The 23,517-nt window shown below is 35.9% G+C and overlaps 1 protein-coding gene across 1 annotated transcript in view; it reads right to left on the minus strand.

Moving 5' to 3' along the window:
• The window catches only part of USH2A (usherin), a 617,249-nt gene that overhangs the window by 322,144 nt on the left and 271,588 nt on the right, over positions 1-23,517 (minus strand). The window contains exons 30-31 of the mRNA XM_040985311.1: positions 19,963-20,076; positions 17,875-18,036 (exon numbers count right to left, since the gene is read on the minus strand). Of these exons, the coding sequence (XP_040841245.1) occupies positions 17,875-18,036; positions 19,963-20,076 (276 nt within the window). The remainder of the gene's footprint in view (positions 1-17,874; positions 18,037-19,962; positions 20,077-23,517) is intronic.

A 23,517-nucleotide genomic window follows, 5' to 3' on the forward strand; every position in this document is an offset into this window, starting at 1 on the left:
TAAGAAGTAGAGCATGGGGACGCTGTGCTTGGAGGTGAAGGATTAGCCAGTTGAGCCAAAGCACCAGTTCTTTGTAATTGTTGTAATGTAAATCTTTTTCTTCCTCTCCTTCTCTCTCCCCAATCTCCATCCACCACCACACACAGATCAACATCTTACCCATTCCTCCACCTTATCTTATGGACAAAAAAAGACATGGAATTAGGAAGTCTTTAATTAAGTTTTGATTTTCATTTTTAAAACCAATAACCAAAGAGAAGAAAATTTAAGTAAAATTCTACTTATTATCTAAACATATTTGGCCTTTATAATTTGGCTGAATCATTGTTGCAAAATTAATTTTTGTTCAGATTTACATGGATATTTGCTAATATTATATTCTTTAGTAAACTTTGGAGCCATTCACTATTTTGTAAGGTACAACTCATAACATACTGTCTAGTTGCAGAAATTAATCATGACAAGTAATGAAAACAGTGTCTGGCTACCTGTTGCAGCATTTTAAATGCAAGGAGTCTTTTGGGCCAGAATCTTTAAATCTGTAGGACTGGGGCCAGTGTTGGGACCCAGGGAGGTAATAACAAATGCAATACTGGTATCCTATGTCAGGGCATCAGTTCAATTCCTTGCTGCTTTGCTTCAGATTCTGCTACCTACCAATGTGCCTGGAAAGGCAACTGATGATGGCCCAAGAACAAGGGCCCCCTAAGTCCACATGGGGGACCAGTATGGTGATCCTGGTTCCTGGATTTGTCCTGGCCCAGTCCCACCTATTGCAGGCATTTGAGAAGTAAGCCAGGAGATGGAAAAATTCTCTGATTTCAAATTAATCAATCAGCTGATTAATTAATTCTTTAAAACCCCTGTAAGTCTGACTTTAGAGACTGTTAGAATTCAGCGGAATTGTATTTCACCTAATTGGTGTCTGAGAATTAAAGAAGCAGTACTGGAAAGCAACCACGCATTTTGGCATCATGAGGAACAATTTCTTTCACCTTAAGGGTTTTGAATTCAAGACTGTACTACACCTCTTTGCTCAGTCTCCAACCTGCTAACCTGCCCAATAGATGTTGGGTTTCAGACTTAGCAGCTCCCACAACCATAAGAGAAAGTTCCTTGAAATGAATAAATGTCTCTTGTTCTCCACAAAGAGCAATGTGGAGAGCAGGCACTTGGGAGTGAACTGGTAGATGGAAAATCTTTCTCTCTGTGTCTCCTTTTCTCTGTCTTTTCAATAAAAATAAATCCTTAAAAAAAGGTGCTGGGAGGTCTCAGATTACAAGTTGTCCACAAGAGTCTTTCCATGATCTCTTCAATTATGTATCGCTTTACTGAACTTCAAAAATGCTGCATGCTCCTAGGTACAGTTTATTATTCCATGCCTAAAAAGGCTAAACCATTTTATATTGCTTCAAAAAAGGTAACATAAAAGGATAAAATGATTTGAGGCATTTGTGAAAACTGCAAACGATGGTATATTTTCTCCTGTAGAGACCGAACCACTTGTAAGAACTAATTTAGGACTGAACTTAAAGTTTCACTGATTAGCAATAAATTATAATGAAGATATTAGAATCAAAATATCCAGAGATAGAAAACAATATTCACATTATCTTTTGTGATTATACGCCAACTTTGTTTCTCAACTTCTAATTTTTTTTATCATAGTACACTATAAGACACATGAAATGAATTATGAAAGTATTGCTAAAATATAACCCAGGTGTTAGGCTTTTATGCTCTGTCTATCAAGAAGAGAAAATAAACTAACATATTCCCCTTTAGTTGTTCTTATGGCAAACATCTTCTCTGAATTTTATTTCATATATAGCCTCACAATTGCTGAAATAGTAATTAACTCTGGTAGATCTTTTATTGTTACTTTTATAAGATTGATATTTCTTGAATCACATTTTGATATGTTTCTTAAACGTATGATTAATGTTTGGTTAACATTAATACTTACAAATTTATGTTCTATTTTTTTAAATGAGTGCATTTATAAAAATATAGTATAAGACACGTGTGTGTGTAAGAAAGACAAACTTTCATAGATTTTTTTTTCAGAGTTTCTTATAGATTCTGTATTTGTGAAATTTCACCCAAAAAGTTTGCTGGAGTTCAGGTTACACTAAAGGCATATAGCTTTATTGAAACCATTCAGCTGATTTATATTTTTAAAACCAAGCTTAACTGAATAGCCATTACAGCTGAGCAGAAATATCTTAAAATTATCTAGGTAGTCTTCCGACACATAGAATTTCAGCTTAATGGAATTTATGATCTGTATCCTCTTGATTTTTTACATAATAGAGCAGCAGGAGTGGAAGAAACTGGCTTTCTATTTTCTCTACATGAAATGAATAGTCCAAAATTTACATACTTGGTAGTATAAATTCTAGGAGTTGCCTGACTTTGTAAACTCCTTTACTATAGGAAGAAGCAAAAAGAAAAAAAAAAGTAGGAAGGACAATGAATACTATCATTATAAAACAGCCTTTAAAAGTTGTGTTGCATGTGGCAAAGTTCCCTAACTCCTCTGATTTTTTAACTTTCTGTTCTAGGTTTGAATGCAAGTGGGAAGAATAGTAATTCTATGAAGTGGGATTTTTAGACAAGCAAATGAGATGTTTACATTGAAATTTTGACCCATTCACTAGCAAGCATTCAAATTTTTCAACTCACAATTAGCAACACATTTCTTATTTAAACTATGCACCAATCTTTTGGTTGTAAATACATTTATGCACACTGCTGTCTCTACTTTGTTCATTTTAAAGCATTGATTTCAAGTTTAATTTAATTGAAATGTGTTTTATTTATAGATATTAGAAACCATGCCTCAGGATGTTTTGCACAATTTTTTGTGTTACCAACTATCCATGGTCTATGTTTACATGCCGTGTGGAGAAGTAGGAAGCCAACATTAGCTAACACAGGTCATGTGTTGGTATCAACGAATTTCAGTCAGTCTCAGTTCAATTATTCCAATTTCAAATATTCCTAATAACCTAGCACTTTGACAAATTCCACACCCAATCACATCTCATTTTTTATGTGATTAAACGGATTCCTTATTTGGAAAACAATCCCTACTATTCTTTTTGCATGTAAAGTTTTACATATTTTCAGGATAAAACTTTAACACTTACTCCCTGCCCTCAACTCAGAAAACTAAGTCAATCAGTTAACTTTAGCAAAGTGTGAAAAGCAATACAAGAGAAGAATACACAGCAAAGAATATTGTAAAAGACATACATCTACATAAATTAGGTCAATGCTTAGTTTGACACTGTTGTATTGCCTCATTATACTACTTAATAGATATGAAGCAATGAATCAGCTTTCATAAACAGTTTTGTTCTAATATTCTTTAGGTTTTCTTCCCCTAAGTAGATAAGACATTTCTTTAACTGTCATCACTTCTTTGAAAGATTTACATCTCAACATAAACACCTGCTGTGAAAGGATGAAGATGGACTGAATGGTCTCCCTCCAAGTCCCTGTAATGAATCCCTACTCCTCCACGTCTTAGTATACATGGATATTTGGATATAGGATCTTTAAAGAAGTAATGTAGCCAAAAGGTGTGTGGGTACAGAGATGGTTTTCATCCAATCTCAGATAGTCTTATAAGAACAGGAAATAAGGACGTACAAAGAAAGCAGAAACGTGTAAGCCTGGAGGAAAGACCAAGTGAGGACACGGTGAGAAATGTGCCATCTGCAAGCACAGGTAGGGAGCATAGAAGAAACCAAACCTGTGGATGCATCAACCTTGGACTTCCAGCCTTCAACACTGTAAGATAACTAATTCCTGTTGTTTAAACCAACCCCTCCATGGCACTTGTCACAGCAGCCCCAGATGGCTAATATACCTACCATTTCTGAGAGTACATTAAAAGACTATATTATTTTTTATGTCTGTTAAATTGAAACACGGTAATATGAAATGATGTGGCTGTAGAATCGACATGCAAGTCTACATGGCATCATCTTACTGATTTGGAAAACAGTTCCTCACCTATCAGAATGACATTATAGACCAGTATTTCCTACATTTTAAAAAGATGTATTTACTTTTTATTGAAAAGGCACATTTTACAGAGAGAAGGAGGGGGCAGAGAAAGAGGATCCATTTGCTGGTGCACTTCTCAAATGGCTGCAATGGTCAGAGCTGAGCCAATCCAAAGCCAGGAGCCAGGAGCCTCATTGAGGTCTCCCTTGTAGGTATAGGGTCCCAAGGCTTTGTGCCTTCCTCCAATGCTTTCCCAGGCCATAAGGAAAGAGCTGAAATAGAAGTGGAACTGCCAGGATACAAACCAGTGCCCATATGAGATGACAGTGCTTGCAGGCAGAGGATTAGCCATTTGAGTTATCACACTAGCCACAATTAGATGGTTCCCATTTAAAGTCAGTAGCCTTGCTTTAGATTTTAAAACTGAAACTAATATTTGAATAAGACATTTTAATCAACATGTTTTCTGTAAGAATGCATTGATAATATGATGAAAATACTAATGCTGTATTAATATTTTGACACCCTGAACATTATTAATCATTTAAAGAATTCCCCATCATTTCATTTTAAACCCCTGGTTGGGATTTAAGATTTGGGAGTCAGAACATTTTCTGAACACCTAAATTCTAGTCCTAGCTATATATTAAATAGTTTTATGATTCCAGGCAAATCAGGCAAGTTTCAGAATCTCTATTTTCTCATCTATAAAATGGAAATAACTTTAAATGTTACACATACTTGGACAATTTAAAGACACACAGGAAGTGGTACATGTAAAAATATTTTGCAGGCGTAACCTACTAAGGAAAATATACATTGACTATGTCAGGAAAAGCTATGTTTTTTCATCTAAGGAAACTACCTTGACTGAAAATTTTTTTTTACCTTTGAATATAAGTTTAAGCAGAAATATCTGCACGTTAAAGGCTCCACAAAATAAAATAAAACACAAAGGTCAAAAACAGAAAAATTTAAAATATAATTCATGCAAATGGGATATATTCCAACTGTAAAACATTCATAGAATAGAATATAATTTCAGTTATGAAAAAATATTGGGAAATTGAGCTTAAGGAATGTTACCCACAGGATGATGTTGTAATTGCAGTGTTTATAATGGAGAACTATTAGAAATAATTAAAGTGTTTTGATGAATTGCTTAAATATGTTAGAATATATTTTTAAAATAATACATTCATTTAATAATATATTAAACAAAGTACAGTATAGCCATTTAGGGAGCTATTTAGAAAATAATGTAATAACTTGGTAATATGCTCATCATATTGTAAACTGGTAAATGTTTATGAAGCTTTTATGAATCATGTGTGTTTCTGCACATTAATTTTCAAAATCAGAAGATTATAAATGCATAAACCAAAATATGGATAGTGATTTTTTCCAGTAGATGAAATTGCAAATTTTCTTTACATTTATAAGCTTTCTTTAATATTTACGATTTGCCAGTTAGAAATACAGAAGTCTTTATTTTCGGTTTCACCTTATATAATCAGTGAATCACAGTCTAAGATTATGAAATGGAAAATTCCAGAAATAATTTCATTTTAAATAACATTAAATTGATATTATTCTTCTATTTTAATTTATTATTATATATTTATCATGTCTCATGCATAAATTAATTTGTTAGAATTAGGTCTATGTAGAAGAAAAAACACAGCATAAATGTAGCTTAGTACTACCTGCAGTTTCAAATTCCTATTGGTGGTCTCAGAAAATCTTACCTACAGGCAATGGGGAATGGTGCAAATTTAAAAATTGTACTAGATTTTACATGGATAATACATTAACGCATCTGCATTGCACAATATCTGAATGGCACAAAAGACCTTAGATAAAAATTAACATTTATTTTCACACTTGTTTCCTAGTTACTCTCTATAATTTTAGGAATTATGTAATTCTTATATAACTTCAGAGGTAAGCTATACACACATAACCAAACATGCAAATGTTATAATAAAATAGTCTTTTGTTCACAAATTTTTGAATATATTTTGAAGGATAAGATACACTCATTTTATTGAATGCCTACATATTATTCAATTGTACATACCATCATTAGTTATATCTTCTTTAGCTTTTCTTTGATATATACATATATAAACACGTTTATAACATGTAGTAAATAGGTGTATATACACACGTAAATTTATATATAAAGCTTACCTTTACTCTCTCTCGCTCCCTCTCTCTCTCTATATATATATATATAGTACTTTTTATATAAATAGTACTCTAAAATCTGCAAATGTGAATGATCCTTATAACTCAGTTACCGCTTGATACTGATTCATCATTTCCTCTGGGATTGTATCTTTCTTCTCTTCTATTAAGCAAATACGATCTAACAGTAAAGGTGGCCAAATAACCCAACGTGGTCCAATCACAAAATGTCATCAGCGTTTTGCACTCTGGAGTGGCTCTGAGTTTTCCCAGCCGTAAGGGTACGAATTCACAGTTAATGTTGATCATACTCCCAGTTGCTGGACAAAGCCCACATATTTCACCAGAGTCCACCATGAAAAGAGATAATAATCAAAGAGTTGGATTTCCACCACTTGTAATTGAAAGAGTCAGGACTTAAGAATACTGAGTACAGTTACTTCATAACAAGAATGCTTTTGAAGCATTCAAACTTTTTTGTATTGAAGAAAATCGAACATATCATATCTATCCGATTGAAGTTCACTAATCTTGTACTTCATGAATGAAAGAAATATTTCTTTTCAGTTTCATCATTGACTCACTAAAAGAAGCAATCTAAGTTTTCCTGAGCATTATTATTTTTCTATATGAGATTCAGAGATTCTGCACTGAAGATAATTCTTTTAAAATAACAAGGGGGATTTATCCATTAAGGAGCCAAAGAATTCAAATAGACTCTTTAAAAACAATGAAAAATATTGACGGAAGATTTGAGGAACGAGTTGTTTGAGTTTAATCTATGTTTCTTCTCTTCTTGTGTGTTCAATGTAAATGAATTTCCCTGATATATATGTGCTGGGTATTCATCTATATCATTTACAATTTTAGAGGTTTTTAATAACTCCCTGCATTTATTGCTAGACAAAGGACACCCTAATAATCTAAGAATGCAGGGCCTTTTAATGTTATTCTCTTATGTGGTTTGTTGAATTTCCTAAATCGGATAGAAAGACAAAGACGCTAAGCTCATCCAGATGTGGTTTTATAATGACATCACTAGGCTTTACTCCATATTTGGGGACCTAAAACATAGCTTTAGGCTTAGTATCTCCAACAAGGTTAATGGAAATCTGCACCAAGGGTAAATACTTCAGCAGATTGTGTCATCAGGAAATATTTAAACACTATTTAAAAGGATTTAAAATAAGCAGATTTTATTTTACACTGACAAATGCACAGCAATATAATACAATAGAGCTGTTAACAAATAAACATAACGCTTTCCTACTCTCTCCTCCTCATTCTTTGCCATCTGTACCATGAAGTCCAATTAGCTTCTTGCCTCTAACACGTCCTAACCCACTTGCCCTTTTGTTGAATTCATGGAGAAGATCGCTAGACAGGTTCAGCTTTGACCATTTTGGAGTGATGTCTCAACTACTTACTCCTTAAAATGCTGATTTGTTTGTTTCACTCTGGGAAGCCTTTCATGTGTTCTTCATTGCCTAAGAACAAGCAGTTCAAATATCTCAACATGCCTTAGCACCATGGGTCATTTGGTTCCCATCCAGCCTCTCACGACTGACCACTTAACCAGGGAGGCCAGTCACATTAAATGGTGTCCTATTTAGTTTTCATGAAATGCACATTAATAAATCTGTGTCTATGGATGCTCCCTTGGCCCTCGGGCTTCTACCACTCTGAAACTGATCAAATATTCATTTCTGTTGTGACACTTAATTTTCCAGATTAAACTGCATAGTGTTTCATTGTTCTCACACCTGTTTCAGAACTTATCACAGACTGGAGGTCTTCTATTTAGTTTTATCTTTCTGTTTAAGCAATGAAATTAGGAATGATTCAGGAAGAATACTAAAGGCTGCTGTCATTTTCACATTAGTAATTTTCAATCCTAAATGTATACTGATGCTCAGCAAATATTTCCTCAATTAGACTGAATATAGCCGTGCTCTCAGATTTGTTAAAATAAGAATTTTATTATAACAATAATTTTATTGTTGTATATTTCTATATATATTCTACAGATATATAGAATATATTCTATAAATATATTCTACTATATATATATTTTTAGCTCATGTGCTTGTTGAAGAAAAAAACACCAGTGTAATCAGTTGTACATGCAACATCACATTTAATTTTCCCTAAATCCATGAAACAATTATTACAATTACTCTTATACCAAGAAAGCAGACATAGAAAATTCTCATAGAAGGGAGGAGTCATATCGTAGATTCTGCTTCTAACCGAGGAGAGGAGGAATTCAAAGAATGACTCAGTGACTTTCATCGGTATACAATTTGTTTTCTTTGAGTGTGGGTGAAATGGGTGAGTTCAGTGTGCTATCATATCATTATCTTGTATGGAAAAAAGGAAAATCCTGGTAGGCTCTATCTAATTAGAAGTGCTTACATAGTTTCTCCAGTTGGTAACAAAAGTCAGAGAGACACAATTTCTCCAATATGAAAATCAGTGTATTCAACAAAAGGTTCTCATCACTTGGATGAACGGCGGACATTGAAAAAGACATGGGGGTTGCCTGTGGCACTCCGAGTTATCACTGACCACAGTGAACAAAGAAATGTACATGTCAGATTTGCTACTTTAAGGGCCTGAAATCTGACAACAATCTGCACTTTCAGATGATTACTCAAACTGTCAAACCGTTGATTCTGGTCTTGTGCAGCCCAGTCATGTCTACCAAGAGTTCTCACTGACAGAATTGTGTGCTCGCAAACACGCTGCTTTAAGCTGACCATTGAATCTCTTACGGGCAGATGTGGGTGTGAGGTTCACTTACAGCCAGCAGAATGTGAGCAGGATGGATGTGTCATCCAAGGTCTGGCCCTCAGAAATGGCCAACACTGATCTTCCATTCTCTTCTTATATCAGGTAGCAGTAGAGGTAAGTACAGAGCAAATTCAAATATCACGTGTTCAATAGTACAAAATAAGCATCTATTTTCCTGGGTTCTCCAGTGACTAGGGAGAAGAAAATGTTGACTAAAAATTCTTCACATGCTCAGTGCTGTAACTCAGAGCTGTGATGGTTCATCTGGCTAATCCTGCACCTCCAAGCACTGCATCCCATATGGATGCTGGTTCATGTCCCAGCTACTACATTTTGACTAATGAAAAGAAAAATTCTAAGAGGTTCCAAGAACAGACTGCCATGGAGACTTTTAAAAAAAGGAATAATCAATCTTCAAAGAAACCGCTAGGATCCAATCATTGGAAAATAGTCACTATTAATGCTCTGATGTATGTTCTTATACATGCATATATATGTATACAGATATACACACATATATACATATATACACATTTCAGTACAATAGGCTCATGTACTATTTTCTCACTGCTAAAAGATTTGTTCTTAACATATTCCACATTGCAAGTTCATCTATGGCATCCAAGCTCTGTGATTACAAAAGATTCTATTGTTGATGCTTAGAATAATTTGAGGGCCAGGGATTAGAGGGTACACACAGGCCAGTTAATTTCTGAATTAAGTTGTAATCGTAGAGATGAAAGCTTTCTATAATTATTTCCCAGATCTAAGCTTGTAGAAAGTGATTGCTTACCTTACAAAGCTTCCTATGGCATTCTAAAGGCAGGTTGTTAACTGACACAATCTAAATAATCTCCTCAACGTTACAGCATTTGAGATTCAGGTGCAGAAACACAAAAAGACTCTTATAGTAACTCATTCTTCATCCCCCATTCTCCAAAAGAAGCCACTAGACTGACAAAAGAGACTCTAGTGTTTGACTTCAGTCAATGTTAAGTGTAAAAACAGAGTCAACAGATGCTGTTATCAGGCATAAAAAGTGGCCAAGACTTAGTGCACCCAACTGGGGACACCTGAAGATTCAGAATGTTCCGTGCCCCGATTCAGGTGCTGACTCCATGGACGTGTTTACATTGTGAATACACATCAAGCTGTATCCTGAAGATAAGTTTGTTTTTCTGCATGAAATTCTAATTTAATGTAAAAGCTTTTAAAACATCAACTAAAAATGATAGCAGTTTTCAAAATGCTTAAAATAACCAGTGGCTTCTATTTGTGAAGCTCTCAATAGGACACATTCCATCACCTTTCTCAGCATTTAACTCACTGCATTTTTAATTGAATACACTGTAAGTATTACAATATAAGTTGAGACATTTTAGTTCTCTACCTGCAGGTGCATTGTAGAACATTAATATAAGCAAGACACTTTGACTCTATTGTTTAAGGCTAAGCATAATAATGGTTAATATTCTGTCCCACTTAGTTTATTTCATTTGATTCTTTGTTACTTAACCTGACTTTTGAGGGAAAGCATCTACTGCATATTAACTAATGGGGGTCTCTGGGTAAATTCTGAGTAACTATTGTGGATTATTCAGTTATAGTTGCTTAACAGGTAACACAGTCTGTTCACAGCTTCAGTTTCTTTTAACTTTATATCTTCAATGTTTCTTAAACTTCCTCTGATTTACTGCTGTATGTCAGTGACATGAAAAGGTATTATATGATTTCCTTTACAATTGAAAAACTGGATTACACATGATATGATCGTGGCCCTGCCTGAAAACTCTCAAATGCTTTGTTTTCCTATGACTTGGGCTTGTAGTTTACACCACAAACACATTAATAGGATTTCACCTAGCAATGCTATCTAAGAGGAGTATACAATGCACAGTGTTGGGATATTCAAACATGAAAATCTAAAGAATATATCTAGGTTAAGTGAAGTTTTATTTTGCTAAGAAAAGAATTACTAAAAATCATCCATGTGAATGAATATAATACAGCTCAAATTTGTAGAATGCTGATAAAGTTCTTTTTAATGCTCGTTGAGAAGTACCTAACATTTAAATGCCTTTTTATTGTGCTATAAGCAATACAGCTTCTTTTTCAATAAATTTTTCATTGTAAGATTTAAGTGTTTAGAAGGTTCACGATGAGCATTTCTATTTCGCTGTTCATATATGCTTCTTTTTGACCTTGGCAAAAAGGCAATTTTTTTTAGCACTTTGAGTTGGTTAACAATTTAAATACTTCACCAGAAAATCACCTGTTTTAATTCTTTGCTCTCCTCTCTCCTCCGCTCTCTGACATCCTCACCTCTGCTCTTCTTTTTTCCCTCTAATTTTTTTCTCCCTTCCCTCTCCCTATCACTCCTTGTGCACCTCTGTCCTACCCTCCTCACTGTCTTCCTTTTCCCTTTCTCTGCCACACACTCCACACACTTCTTACATTGTTATGATCCACATCTTACTACTTCACTCTCCTTGACAGAAACCCAGGTTGTAACAGAACAGCAGTAGGAAGATGTTATCAGTGTTGGTGATGACCAACTACTCTTATTCAACCCTAAGACTGATACAGATTAAGTACATAGCATGGTTTGTTGTTAGAGCAATTTTTTTTTCATCCAGCCCCCCTTGGTTTTTCTTTTAAAGGTTCTAACAATTATCAATAGCAAATGGGGTTAGATGGATCAAAAGTGCTTCATGTGGTTCAAAAAATGTTTTGAAGCATACTTCATTTTTCAAAAAGTAACACCACTCATATAAGCTTCCTTGCTGTGTTTATCATATACTTCTCCCAGTAACTAGCTCACTGTTCTTATGTCTAAGAAACTTTGTAGGCTTTTTTGAAACACCTCACAATCTTCTTAAAGATTGCCAGTTTCTGGTAGGGTGCTCATTTAAAATGAGAATGATCTGGTTGGCTACAGTTTGGATAGTCATCATCAATCAGGATGCTATCTAGCCTGAACTTAGAAGCAATCCTGGTATGTTCAGCAGTATCAGAAAGAATTCTTTTTCTTTTTACCTATTTCTGAACAAGCAGTACACACAGCTCTTAAATGGCCCATAATGGCTCTTGGTAGTGATATCAGTTTAGGTCCCTCAATATTTCAATAATGTTTTTAATCATAAGGTTTAAAGTACAATTGTTTTTACCTTGAAATTCTTAAAAAATCTGTTATGGGATGGAAATAAGAGATTAATGGAGATCTTGCAAAAAAAGATAAATGGCACCACCAGAATACCACAAAACGGGGGAAAAATTAATTGAACCTATACTTTTGATAAATATTTATTTTTTGCAGAAGAAAAATGCATACTAGTTTAAGCTGTCATTATACTAACCTACATCCTATTTTTCATATTATTAGTAATACATAATGTGGTAGTTTATATTCAAAAATAAAACTAGAATGTATACACCTCATGTATTTATCCAGAAATACACCAAGGTTACTATGGTTACGAAAAATCCATTACCTTTGAATACAGAATGAAAAAGTTTGACTTAAAGTGTGTGCTATTTATTATAGCAAACATCAACAGCCTTCGGGAGGTTCTCTAACTGGATTCATTTTTCAGTGTCAGGACTGACCCACCATACTACTAGCTTATGGCCTATGCAAGGCAAAAAATTTGAACTGTATGCATTTTTAAATATATTTTGTACTAACTCAAGGTGCAGGAATGTCTTTGACTTTCAATGCTTCATACTTAAGGTAAGGAAAGGATCCCAACCACCTAGATGGCTAGGTGGCTTCCGGAAGGAAATGCATTCACTTTTATCCTTACCACCATGGCAGCAGGTGCATGTGCTAAGTACAATGGAGGAACATTGGTTTTAAATCTGTGTTTATAAGGAGTGTGGCTAACAATCATACATATAAGTACTCAGTGTAAAAAGTAGCTAAAAATAAAAAGAAACAAGTTTTTATTTCATTTGTATAGTTTCCATGATTTAGAATCATAGCATCAATTGCTGGTAACTTTTCTTGAAATAATGTGGCAATGTGTATCAATGTATTCCATAAAAGTTTGCAACTTTGGACTTCACCAGCACAAAATATTTAAAATAGAGATAAATGAGAAATTGTTTTCAGGTGTTGGCCTTGTGTCATAATGGAGCAAGCTAGTGCCCACAACGCCAGCATCATTGAATCCTGGGTGTTCCATTTCCAATCTAGCTCCCTGATAATGTGCCTGAGAAACAACAGAAGATGGACCAAGTCCTTGTGCCCCTGCCACCCATGTAGGGGACACAGATGATTCTCTTGGGTCCAGCCTGACCCAGCCCTGGATGTTGTGGCAATTTTGGGAATGAACCACTGAATGAAAGATCTCTCTTTCCCTGTCTCTGTAATCCTGCCTTTCATATAAATAAAATAAAACTTAGTAAAACTGTTTTAATCATGGTTAAATACAATAATATAATTGTATGAGATAAAATATGATTATTAAAGTATTTCAAAAACAGTTTAAAATAATGGTTATTGATGGAGCATTATCACAATCTGTGATATATAAGGATGCAAAATTATACACGGGTTATAACAAGCTTTGTTAAACCAGAAAAATGCTAAACAGAATTATGTAAAATATTAAGAATACTCTTTGTATGGCAGGGGTATCACAGATGTTTATGTGTGTTTAACTTCTTCAATTGATATAAATTACTATTATAATTAAAGCATGTTAATGATTATCTTCCTAATTCAATGGATACCATTTTCGATCCTTCAGTCTTTCACTGAAGATACAGTTCAGAAATGTATAGCTCTGTTGTAGGAGCCTTAAACTATCTCTGTTTCTGAAAGCAACAGACCTCATAAATACAAGTTCCATCCAGAAACCGGTAGGGCACAGAGGGGACAGAAGATCCCAAAAGACAGCACAAAGGCAGACAGTGGCCACCAACATCATGGAAGACAGGTTCTGATGAAACACTGCACAGGATTACAGTGCCCATTTCAGCACCTATGGGAGTTTCCTCGCAATATTTTCCATGGTTGCTTTCAGATAGATTCATTTTCTCCTTCCTTCCCCCCGCCCCCAGTCCTAGTGGACTTACAACTTTCAGGATATAAAGTGAATTCAGTATAAATCACATATAAAATCTAAGGGTTGAAGAGTCTCTTAAAGTCCACTTTATTCAACTTTTTATGCAATTTGGGAATCTCTAGCAAGCTTAGCATTCAGCCAGTGCTGTTATAGAAAAGGTGTTTACTTTATGGCATTGTTAAGGTCTGAATGTGCCTCCCCTCCAAGCTGAAATATATCTGGTCAAACTCTAACCCTCACTTAATTATATTTGGAGATAGGTCCTTAAACGGTGACTAAGACAAAATGAAGCCGTGAGAGGGAACACCTCATCCAAAATGACTTGTCCTTGCTGAAGAGACACAGACACGTTTGTGTGTGGGATCAAAGGAGATGCCATGTCAGGACAGAGTGTGAAGACCAGGAGCTTCCAGACAAGGCATGAGGTCTCAGGAGAGGCCAAATATGCCAGCAGCTCAATCTTGAACTTCAGTTTCTGTTCAGTGGGCATCCTGCTATTCAAGCCATGCAGGATGTACTATTTTGTATGGCAGCCACAGAATAATATTACAGATATTCTATAATTTACAATTAGGCTTCTGTCTCCAATTCAAGGTTATGGTAAGCAAAAAATTGCATTCGCATGCAGAATCAACAGAGATCAAAAGCATGCATAGGGGACTAGACAGACCCGCATTCACATTGGTTTTTCAATGACTGACTTGCATCCCTTTATTTATAGCAGCAAAATCCATATTAAAGACATGGAAACAACCCAGATGTCAATCAAGAGAGCAATGGATAAAGAAACTATGGTACTTCTACTTCTCAGCCATTAAAAAAATGATATTCCACCATTTGCAACAAAATGGTCCTAACTGTCAACCATAATGCACAATGAAATGAGTCAATCTTAAAAGAATATCATATATTCTAAGTGATTTTCCGGCAAATATACAAAACAAATAGATACATACATTAACATAGACCTATGTTCTCACAGAAGAACTGTATAAAGTAGACTAGCATACCAAGAAGTGAATATACACAGCACTAAGGATCTCTACTCCCAAATAAAAGGACTCCCAGCTAAATGGTTAAATATATGATGACAATTTGATGCTAGATTTTCTACCATTTCCTATATCTATAATGCCATGATATACTTAAATGACATAATGCTAAGCTTGTAACTGCTAATAAAGACTATAGTGGTTGGGGCGCGGTGTTACATAAGAAGTACAAAAGTATCGATGAAAAATAATTGTAACAATTTTAAAAAAGGAATGCTTTTTCTTTAAAGCATAGGCAGGGCCTAGTGTGATGGCTCAGTGGCTAAATCCTTGCCTTGTGCCATGATCCCATATTGGCACTGGTTTCTGTTTTGGCTGCTACACTTCCCATCCAGGTCCCTATATGGCCTGGGGAAGTAATAAAGGATGACCGAAACCCACATGGGAGACCCAGAAGAAGTTCCCTGCTTCAAATCGGCTCAACTCTGGCCAATGCAGCCACTTGGGGAGTGAGCCAGCAGACAAAAGATTTTTGTCTCTCCATCTCCCTGTAAATCTAAGTAAAACATAAAATACATCCATATAGGAATAACAAAAGACAAAGGTGACTGTATCCAGTAAAGCAGGTTGGTACAACTAGACCTTTATGCACATGTATTTTGGGTTTGTGTGATCATAAGAGAAATGAATATAGAAAAAACATAGGTAATAATGGAGCCTCATAGAAAAAGAAATCAATATGAATTCATTTCTCCTATCTTCCCCACAGTGCTGTCTATCTTCCCACAATGTCACCTTACGCTACTTGAAAGTTTGGCAATACTCTAGGCCACACCTTGAGATCTGCCTCCAAACCAATGTAAGGGACTTCAGTGACTTTTGAATTGTTTTTTTCTGCCATTTGTCTCTTTTTTTTTTTCTACCCATCTTTTCCTACCTTCTATCAGTACAGTTCCCTGTTTCTATCTCACTTCTTTTTTTTTCTAGGGATCATCTAACTTCATTCATTGATTCACCTAAAAATGCTTATTTGCTACACTGTGATCGGTGTTAGAGGTACAGAAATGAATGACTGTTATAGTATATCCTTACAACTTCTGTGGCTTAGCAGGGCAAAGCAAGAAGTGATATTCAAGGCAACACAAATGAGACAAGTGAAAGGGGTGATGTGCAGGCATTCTGTGAACACACAGAGGCATCGGTAAATAAAAGCTGGGGATGATATTCTAGGCCTATAAATTGTGATATCCCTTCATGCCCAATGATACATTCCAGATCAATAAAAGTACTCTGCGTATTTATTATTAATGCATATTTAAAGTTGATTTTGTGGCATGGTATAATATTTTTAAAGTATATACATGATCTATAACTTTAATTATGTTAATTCCATTGGATGTACGTACGGTTGGATTATTCTCTTAGTTTATGTTACAAATTCTGAGTTCTATAGGAAATAATTGTTACTTCTCTTTGCAGAGTACTAACAGCATATACATGTATCTGTTTCCTATATACTCTAAGTTCCTCCAAGTCCTGAAAAATGTAGGCATACTCATTTTACAGTTTCAGAGAAATTAATTAACTTTAGACTGTTTTAAGACCACCTTTCTTCAGCCAAAATTTCTTGTCCAAATTAATCTAGCAGGTCACAGGCATCAGAGTCTAGCATGTCACAGGCCATGAGTCTTGAGTATAATTAACTCTTTGATGTCTCAGTTCTCCACTTACAAATGAGGTAGTAATGAAATCTGTGTCATAGAATATCATAATATCTGCTTTAATGATACAAATAAAAATCAAAAATAATAGTTCCTGTCTTTTAAGGGTGTTAGACATGAGGAGACACAAAAAGGCCAACCTCAGAATGCACCTGGGCAAACACTCATCGGTGCTGTTCACGGGAGCCTGACTTGGTGGCCCCTGTGAGTCCCTGCGAGACTGAGAGCACCACCACAGGACGGAAACTCTTTGGCCAATTCCTGGTTACAACCTTAGTGCTTGGCATTAATGTGAATGAGTGATTACATCAATAATTAATTTTGTCTCTAACTATCTTGTTGTGACCTTTCATGAAGAGCTTAATATGTTCAGGTCTTACCCTTTTTCATCAATTCTTGATTAATAAAGTCTCCTCTGAGAGTCAAATGTAATATAAAAGTAATAACAAATATATAATCATGATAAAGATGATACAAATATAAGCAGAAATCATGCATAAGATAGGCTCCTTTTTTAAGAAAGTTTAACAATACCTCTCATTTGACTTACGAGTTATTATACTTTATACTAGGATCTGCATTCATTTCTAAAAAGCTAAAACTCAGACCACACTGAGTTATAATTCTGTACTATAAGGCAGTTCTATATTCATGAGTGTGTCACCGCAGGTAACCCATATGGCAGTAGATAGAGTATATTTGCAGTAACAGCCTTGAGGCAAATGGGTACAGTGAGGTGCCTCTACTTTAATCCCATCATTATAGAAGACAGAGAAGTTGGGTGCCACACTCTTTGCAGAGATATTTTTGAGGCAAGGGTTTAGGTAAGGAGTGCATAGTCCACAATGGGGGATACACACAAGATGTCAGGAGGGAACCAGGAAACAAGGACAACTTCCTACTTACAGCAGTTAGGCTCTGCCAAAGGGTAATATGATCACAACAATCTATCATTGAGAATGGCGAATGGGAAAGAGGAATATGTAACTCAGCTTTAAAAATTGTGTCATGAAAAAGCATAAATTATAGCCATCTAACATACTTACATATGCACACAGTATAACTCTTAACCGATGATGATGCAAAGCTTACCTGTGACTGTGTAGCTCCTGCCACTGCCCGAGTAGACCAGGCTCCCATCCATGTACAGAGAGTACTGGGTTATGATACCATTCGCCTTTTTTGGTGGATTCCAGGAGAGCAACAAAGAATAGGGAAGGGATTTGGCTACTGGTGGCTGAACCTCTTGTGGGGCTGTAGAAGGAAAGGAAGATTTATAGTGTCTAATTGTGGTTTACTTTTCTAACTCAAACTTTTCAGACCCAAACTAATAAATCATGGGATAAACCTGAAATCTCCTGATTCATGGGCAGCTTGTCAGTAATAGCTTTAGGAACTGTACTAAATTACTGTCCCAAATTTATGAGAATTTGCATCTTTGATGGATGGGGAGTACTTACATGACTTCACTTGACTGATGTTTGTGTAACATCATCAGAAGTACTATTAACCCATAAGTTCTGCTGGGCTAGGAAAACAGTTTGAACAGGTAGAGTCCTTTCATCTCTGGGAGCTTATGTGATCTAAGGTGGGAAGTGCTGGTTCTGGTTGGGTATGAAATATTACACTTTAAAAATTATGTGTAAATACAACTGCAACCCAAACATGCAGAATTGCATCATTTTATGTTAAAACCCTACACTGTGGAATTTGAAAAAGGATCTGTTCATTTTTACATTGGTCAATGAAGTATAATCATAAAATTAATATTTTTGAAACACAACTACAAACACATCTATCATTCAGTAAATTATAAATAACTCTATGAAGAAGATGCATTTGGGAATTCCTGAAATAATGACAAGGAAATGTGATCCAAAGCAGTAGGGGTCCCTCAGGGAAGAGCTATGAAAGAGATCTGAAGCATTTCCAGCAAAATCTAGACAGAAGATGTAGAGGACATAGAAGAAATTATAAGAAACGCTGGATGCTGGTTCCCAGGTGGAGACTGGTGGAAGTAGGTATACCAGGGGACAACAATAATAAATCCACACAGAGGCAATGCCAGATTAAGAGAAAGGCTATTATCAATGGACTAGATGGAGACACTGGTGAAAAAATGTCGACAATGGATCATGCATGGCATAGTCCAAGTGAGCAGGGTCTGGTTAAGGTTAATGGGCAAGCACAGAGAATTAAGAGTCCCAAGAAGAGCTGCACAAGATCCTTTGTCCTGCTGCTCTCATGAAGGCTGAAGCTTTCTTTTCTCTTACATGCCTTATGAACAAGTGGTGTTTGCTGAAGGATTTCAGAAAGTGGGGGTGGATGCATGCAGACAGGGGAAAGATGGAAATAGAGAAGCCAGCTGAGTCTTTTTCCCTAAAGATCAAGCTTTTAAATCTCCTAAATAACTTTACAACCAGACAGCATAAGAAATGTGCAATTGCTCTCATCCAGGAGGGAGAAATAAGAAGTAACAATGCTTCAAATGTTTTGAGAGCTGTGATTACTTGGAGTGACACATTCTGATGCTTCAGCAAAGCCTTTACTTTGGAATGCTAAAATATTTTCTCTTTTTCACTGCCTTCTTAACATGTGCATTCCGAAGACTTAATTTATACCAACAGTTTGGAAGTTTCGAGCATAACAAAAGTGTGACTGAAGTCAGAAGGAACTGAGCAACAGCTAATAACGCCTCAATTGTCATTTGGAAGTTCTATCACACTGAAATAATTGTTGCCTGTACTGGTGTTTAGCAGTTAAAAGAGACCATGGAAATCAACCGTTTGATTCTCAATTTCATACTGTGCCATACAATCAATTCTTTTTAGTCAGACTGTCTCTAGATTTACTTCTGAGCCATAGTAAAATGAGGAAGCTTTCATTAATCTTTCAGATGCTTCATATTAATGACAAGGCTCTTGCATGAACAATGTAACAGCAATTAAAAAGCCCATTAATCTGCATTACAGCTATTAAAGATGCATGTCATTAAAGGGTATGGAGTTTGATTCATTTTCGCACCCCCCCAAAAAATGGAGCAATTATGGCCTGGCAATGCACTTTGTCATCAAATTAGGTTGGGGTTTTCCAGCAAATGGCCTTGCAGCATTTAGCTCTTCTCCTATTTTATTATTCATGACTGAAATGTGGAAGTCAAGACCTTTGAAATTACTTTACCTTCTTGTGGAGTAGAGATGTTCAATGCGTGTGAGCTTTCAGTACAGCCAGCCAAAGTGCAAGCAGTTAGGGTTACTGCATAGTTTTTGAAGGGTAGCAGGCCTGTCAATATGCCTATAATAAAAAGGAGACAAAAGAGATATACATGTTTACCATAGGCTTCTGTATAATTGAGAGAGGGAGTGTATTTTGGGGTGAGAATAGAAACACGGAGTCAAAGAGATGGAAAATAAGAGTTATGTCTCTTCAGTGCATATTCTTGTCTGTCTTCAGATTGCACAATGAGATGATTCATGGGAGGAAAAAAAACCTGTGAGACAAATGATTGCTAAGACAGCTATAAAACAGTATTTGATGCTTCCCTTATTAAAAACGAGAGGCTCCACATATGGCTCATGAAGCAAACTGCAATGTATCCAATAGTTAAGATGCATATTATCTCATTCCAGGATCCTAGACCTCCTGCTGACACAAAACAATTTAATTTTCTTTAAGCTAGCATTTTTCACCCATATTTAACTAAGAAATCTTTTTCGTGTGGTATCTATTAACACACTTTAGGAAACACTACTCCCAAGAGTGGCTTCATTATTTTTACTGTAGGATACACATATACAAAGCATTTGTTTATGTTGCAGCTAACATATATGCAAATTAGCATAGTTGAACAATTAGTAAATTAGATAATCATGCCTTTGAACTTCTACTTGCGAAATTATTACTTTATTTAATTAAGACACCTGTCTGAGACAGAAGTGTTGTACATGGAAGTATTGAATTAACCTGAGTTGGTGTTGGATGTACAAAATTTGTTCAGCAATTAAAGTACCCATAAACACGAAAACACATTATATTTACTGATGTTCACAATCAAGGCAGAAGTTCATTACTTAGTTAATTCTCCAAATTAAAGAGGTCTTGGTGTATAATCGGTGCATTGGCTCATCATTGTTTTTCCTCAGCTTTTCAAAGAGACCTCACCACAGATTATCATGCACTTAAAAAGGTGTTCCCACTGGTCTTTGTGTATTTATTATCACTGTATTGATTAAGCCTTCAATAGCCTAGAGAACATGTTATTAGGTTAAGGTGCCAATATTCATGGCAGCTTGCATCATTCAGATACAAACTTTAATGCATGTGTTTCCATATGCTCCCACCCAATTAGAAAAGTTTAAAAAATTAAAAGAGCAAAGAGTCAGTGGATATCATAAGCCTTTCATGTTTTGGAATTGCCCTCTTGCGTCCTCGTGCTGCCTTCCAGTCTTCCTTCCAGTAGCTACCCAGACATCTTCCTCTGTCACTGAACACTCTCTGCTATGCTTCTACATGAAAATATCCATCCACCTGGCACCGCTGAGTCAGATCATGGCCAAAGACAACGGCAAGCCAATGAACTAATAGGCATACACATGTGACTATCTTGTGCCAAACTCAGCTCTCTAATCTCAAACCCCCATGTGTCATAACCTTCTGCTCGCTCTCCTTCCTGCTTCTTCCTCTTCAACTGTCATTTCCTCTTTAGTGTCTCAGCTCAAAGAGCCTATCCTGAGTTTACTTTATTGTGAGAAGTTGTTTCTTTCCTTTCCAATGTCTTGAAAGCAAATATTACCACATAGAGATACTCATTGTGCAACAGTACAGTGAAAAAAGCATCAATGCTTAGGCCAGTTGGCCTTGGTTCAAAAATGCTAGTTCTGCACCTAATTGGCTAAAGGGGCTTGGACAGGCTGTTCAGATTGTGTCTTAGCTGCCTCGTCTGTGAAAATAGTAGATCCTGACTTCAAGGATAAGGAGATATAATCTGGGGATTGTATAGAGCTAGCGATAGGATTAATCTTGTCTAGAACACAAAGAACAGCACTGAGCTCTGTTAAACAGCAGAGTTATGTTCCAATATGGTAAAACTAACACTCAGCTTCTGCTAAAATGATTTTTTAAATTAAATCTGACCACGGTCACTCATGATTTCTTTAATTTCAAGTCAAGTAATCCTTCCTTGTCCTATATCCTGTTTCACTTATTAGTTTTTGTGCTCCCTCGGCTTCCTTCTTGCTCTGAGCCTCCAGAATTTTCTCCTAACTATGAAGAGCTCTTTTTTGTTGCTGTTGTTTAATTGACACATATGGCTCATATTCCATTCTTTGGAATTAGATTCTATAGCATTAGAACCATTCTTCCCTTTTCTGAACACTTACTAGGTTATATCATCAAAGTTCATCACACCAGGATCTCATTTCCATCTATGGACCTCGCATCTCTCTCCTAAACTCTGGTCCTCCATTTCTTCCTATCTTCCATGTCTCCCTCCCTGATGGCTCCACTGGTCTCCCTCAGTATGCTACAATGCAGACTCAACACTCCAAACTGGCATATGTTTCTTTTTTCTTATTTCTTCATGCTTCTTCCATAATCCCAAAATTGCAAGCTCGAAACCAAGCTATCATCAAAATATATGTGCAAGCCTCTCTATCCTGAGGACATCTTTGATATTTGCTAAGTCCTTTAGATTGCCAAGCTGGAAACTATCGTAAGATTCTAAGTAAGGTGACAAGCACATCTGGATTAGCAGGATGCGTGTCTGGATTAGAATGCCACCCTAACAAGAAATAAAAAAAAAATCCCCAGATAATGAAATTTCTAATTCTAACATGAGCAAGAAAAACATATTGGGATATGAGGCAAGTTTCCTCCAATCATTACTTTATTTGGCACATGTACAAAGCAGTGCCTCTCATTGACGGCACTGATTTAGTCAAGTCATAGAAGTATTGCGCCAAAAGAGATGCAGTGACTTTATATGTGACTTAGTGACCTGATACCCTTAACCTTAGTATGCATCATGCAAATAGGTGAGAAACAGAAAAGCAGTTTTACTAGTTTGCAATTTTTAGTTTGGGCTTGCACAATGCTTTATTCTGAGATGTCATTTCTTCTCAAATCATAACTAAAGTGCCTTGTTGGCTTTCCTATGATCATTACATATTTGCGAAGAAAGGCATTAACGTTGATTTTAAAAGAATCATATCAAATCACTACTGAGTTCACACTCACCAAATAGTCACCAACATTTTGTTTAACCTTTCTAGACTTCACTGAAGATGGTATGGCATGTGTGCGTGCGTGTGTGTGTGTGTGTGTGTGTGTGTGTGTGTGTGTGTGCATCAATCATTTCCTCTGCTAATTTGTATCATCCTTGTCTTAAGAATATTAAAATACAGGTAGTACCCTTCTACGTAAACTTGCTTTCTGCAGCTTTGTACTTTGGTGGAGAGAAGTTTACCAGATTGTGCTGTATGTCACAGAAAATCACAAAATTCTTAAAGAAAAATGTGGGAGGCAAACTAGATCATTTTTCAGTCCACTTATCAAAGGTACACATTTCCTGTTCCCAGTCAAGTGAAACAATAATAAACACTGTGAAATGAGAGCTGCAGAATAGAAAACAGAAAAAAGGAAGACAATGAAGAAGCAAAAATCTAATGTTTTGGTTCTTATCAACTCTGGATCACAGATGGAAGGTTAGAGTTAGTTTGGAAAAGACATTTTCCAAAA

This window comes from Ochotona curzoniae, unplaced genomic scaffold (genome assembly GCF_017591425.1).
Source record: "Ochotona curzoniae isolate NIBS_2020 unplaced genomic scaffold, NIBS_Ocur_1.0 contig_430, whole genome shotgun sequence".
In the NCBI taxonomy this organism is placed as follows: Eukaryota; Metazoa; Chordata; class Mammalia; order Lagomorpha; family Ochotonidae; genus Ochotona; species Ochotona curzoniae.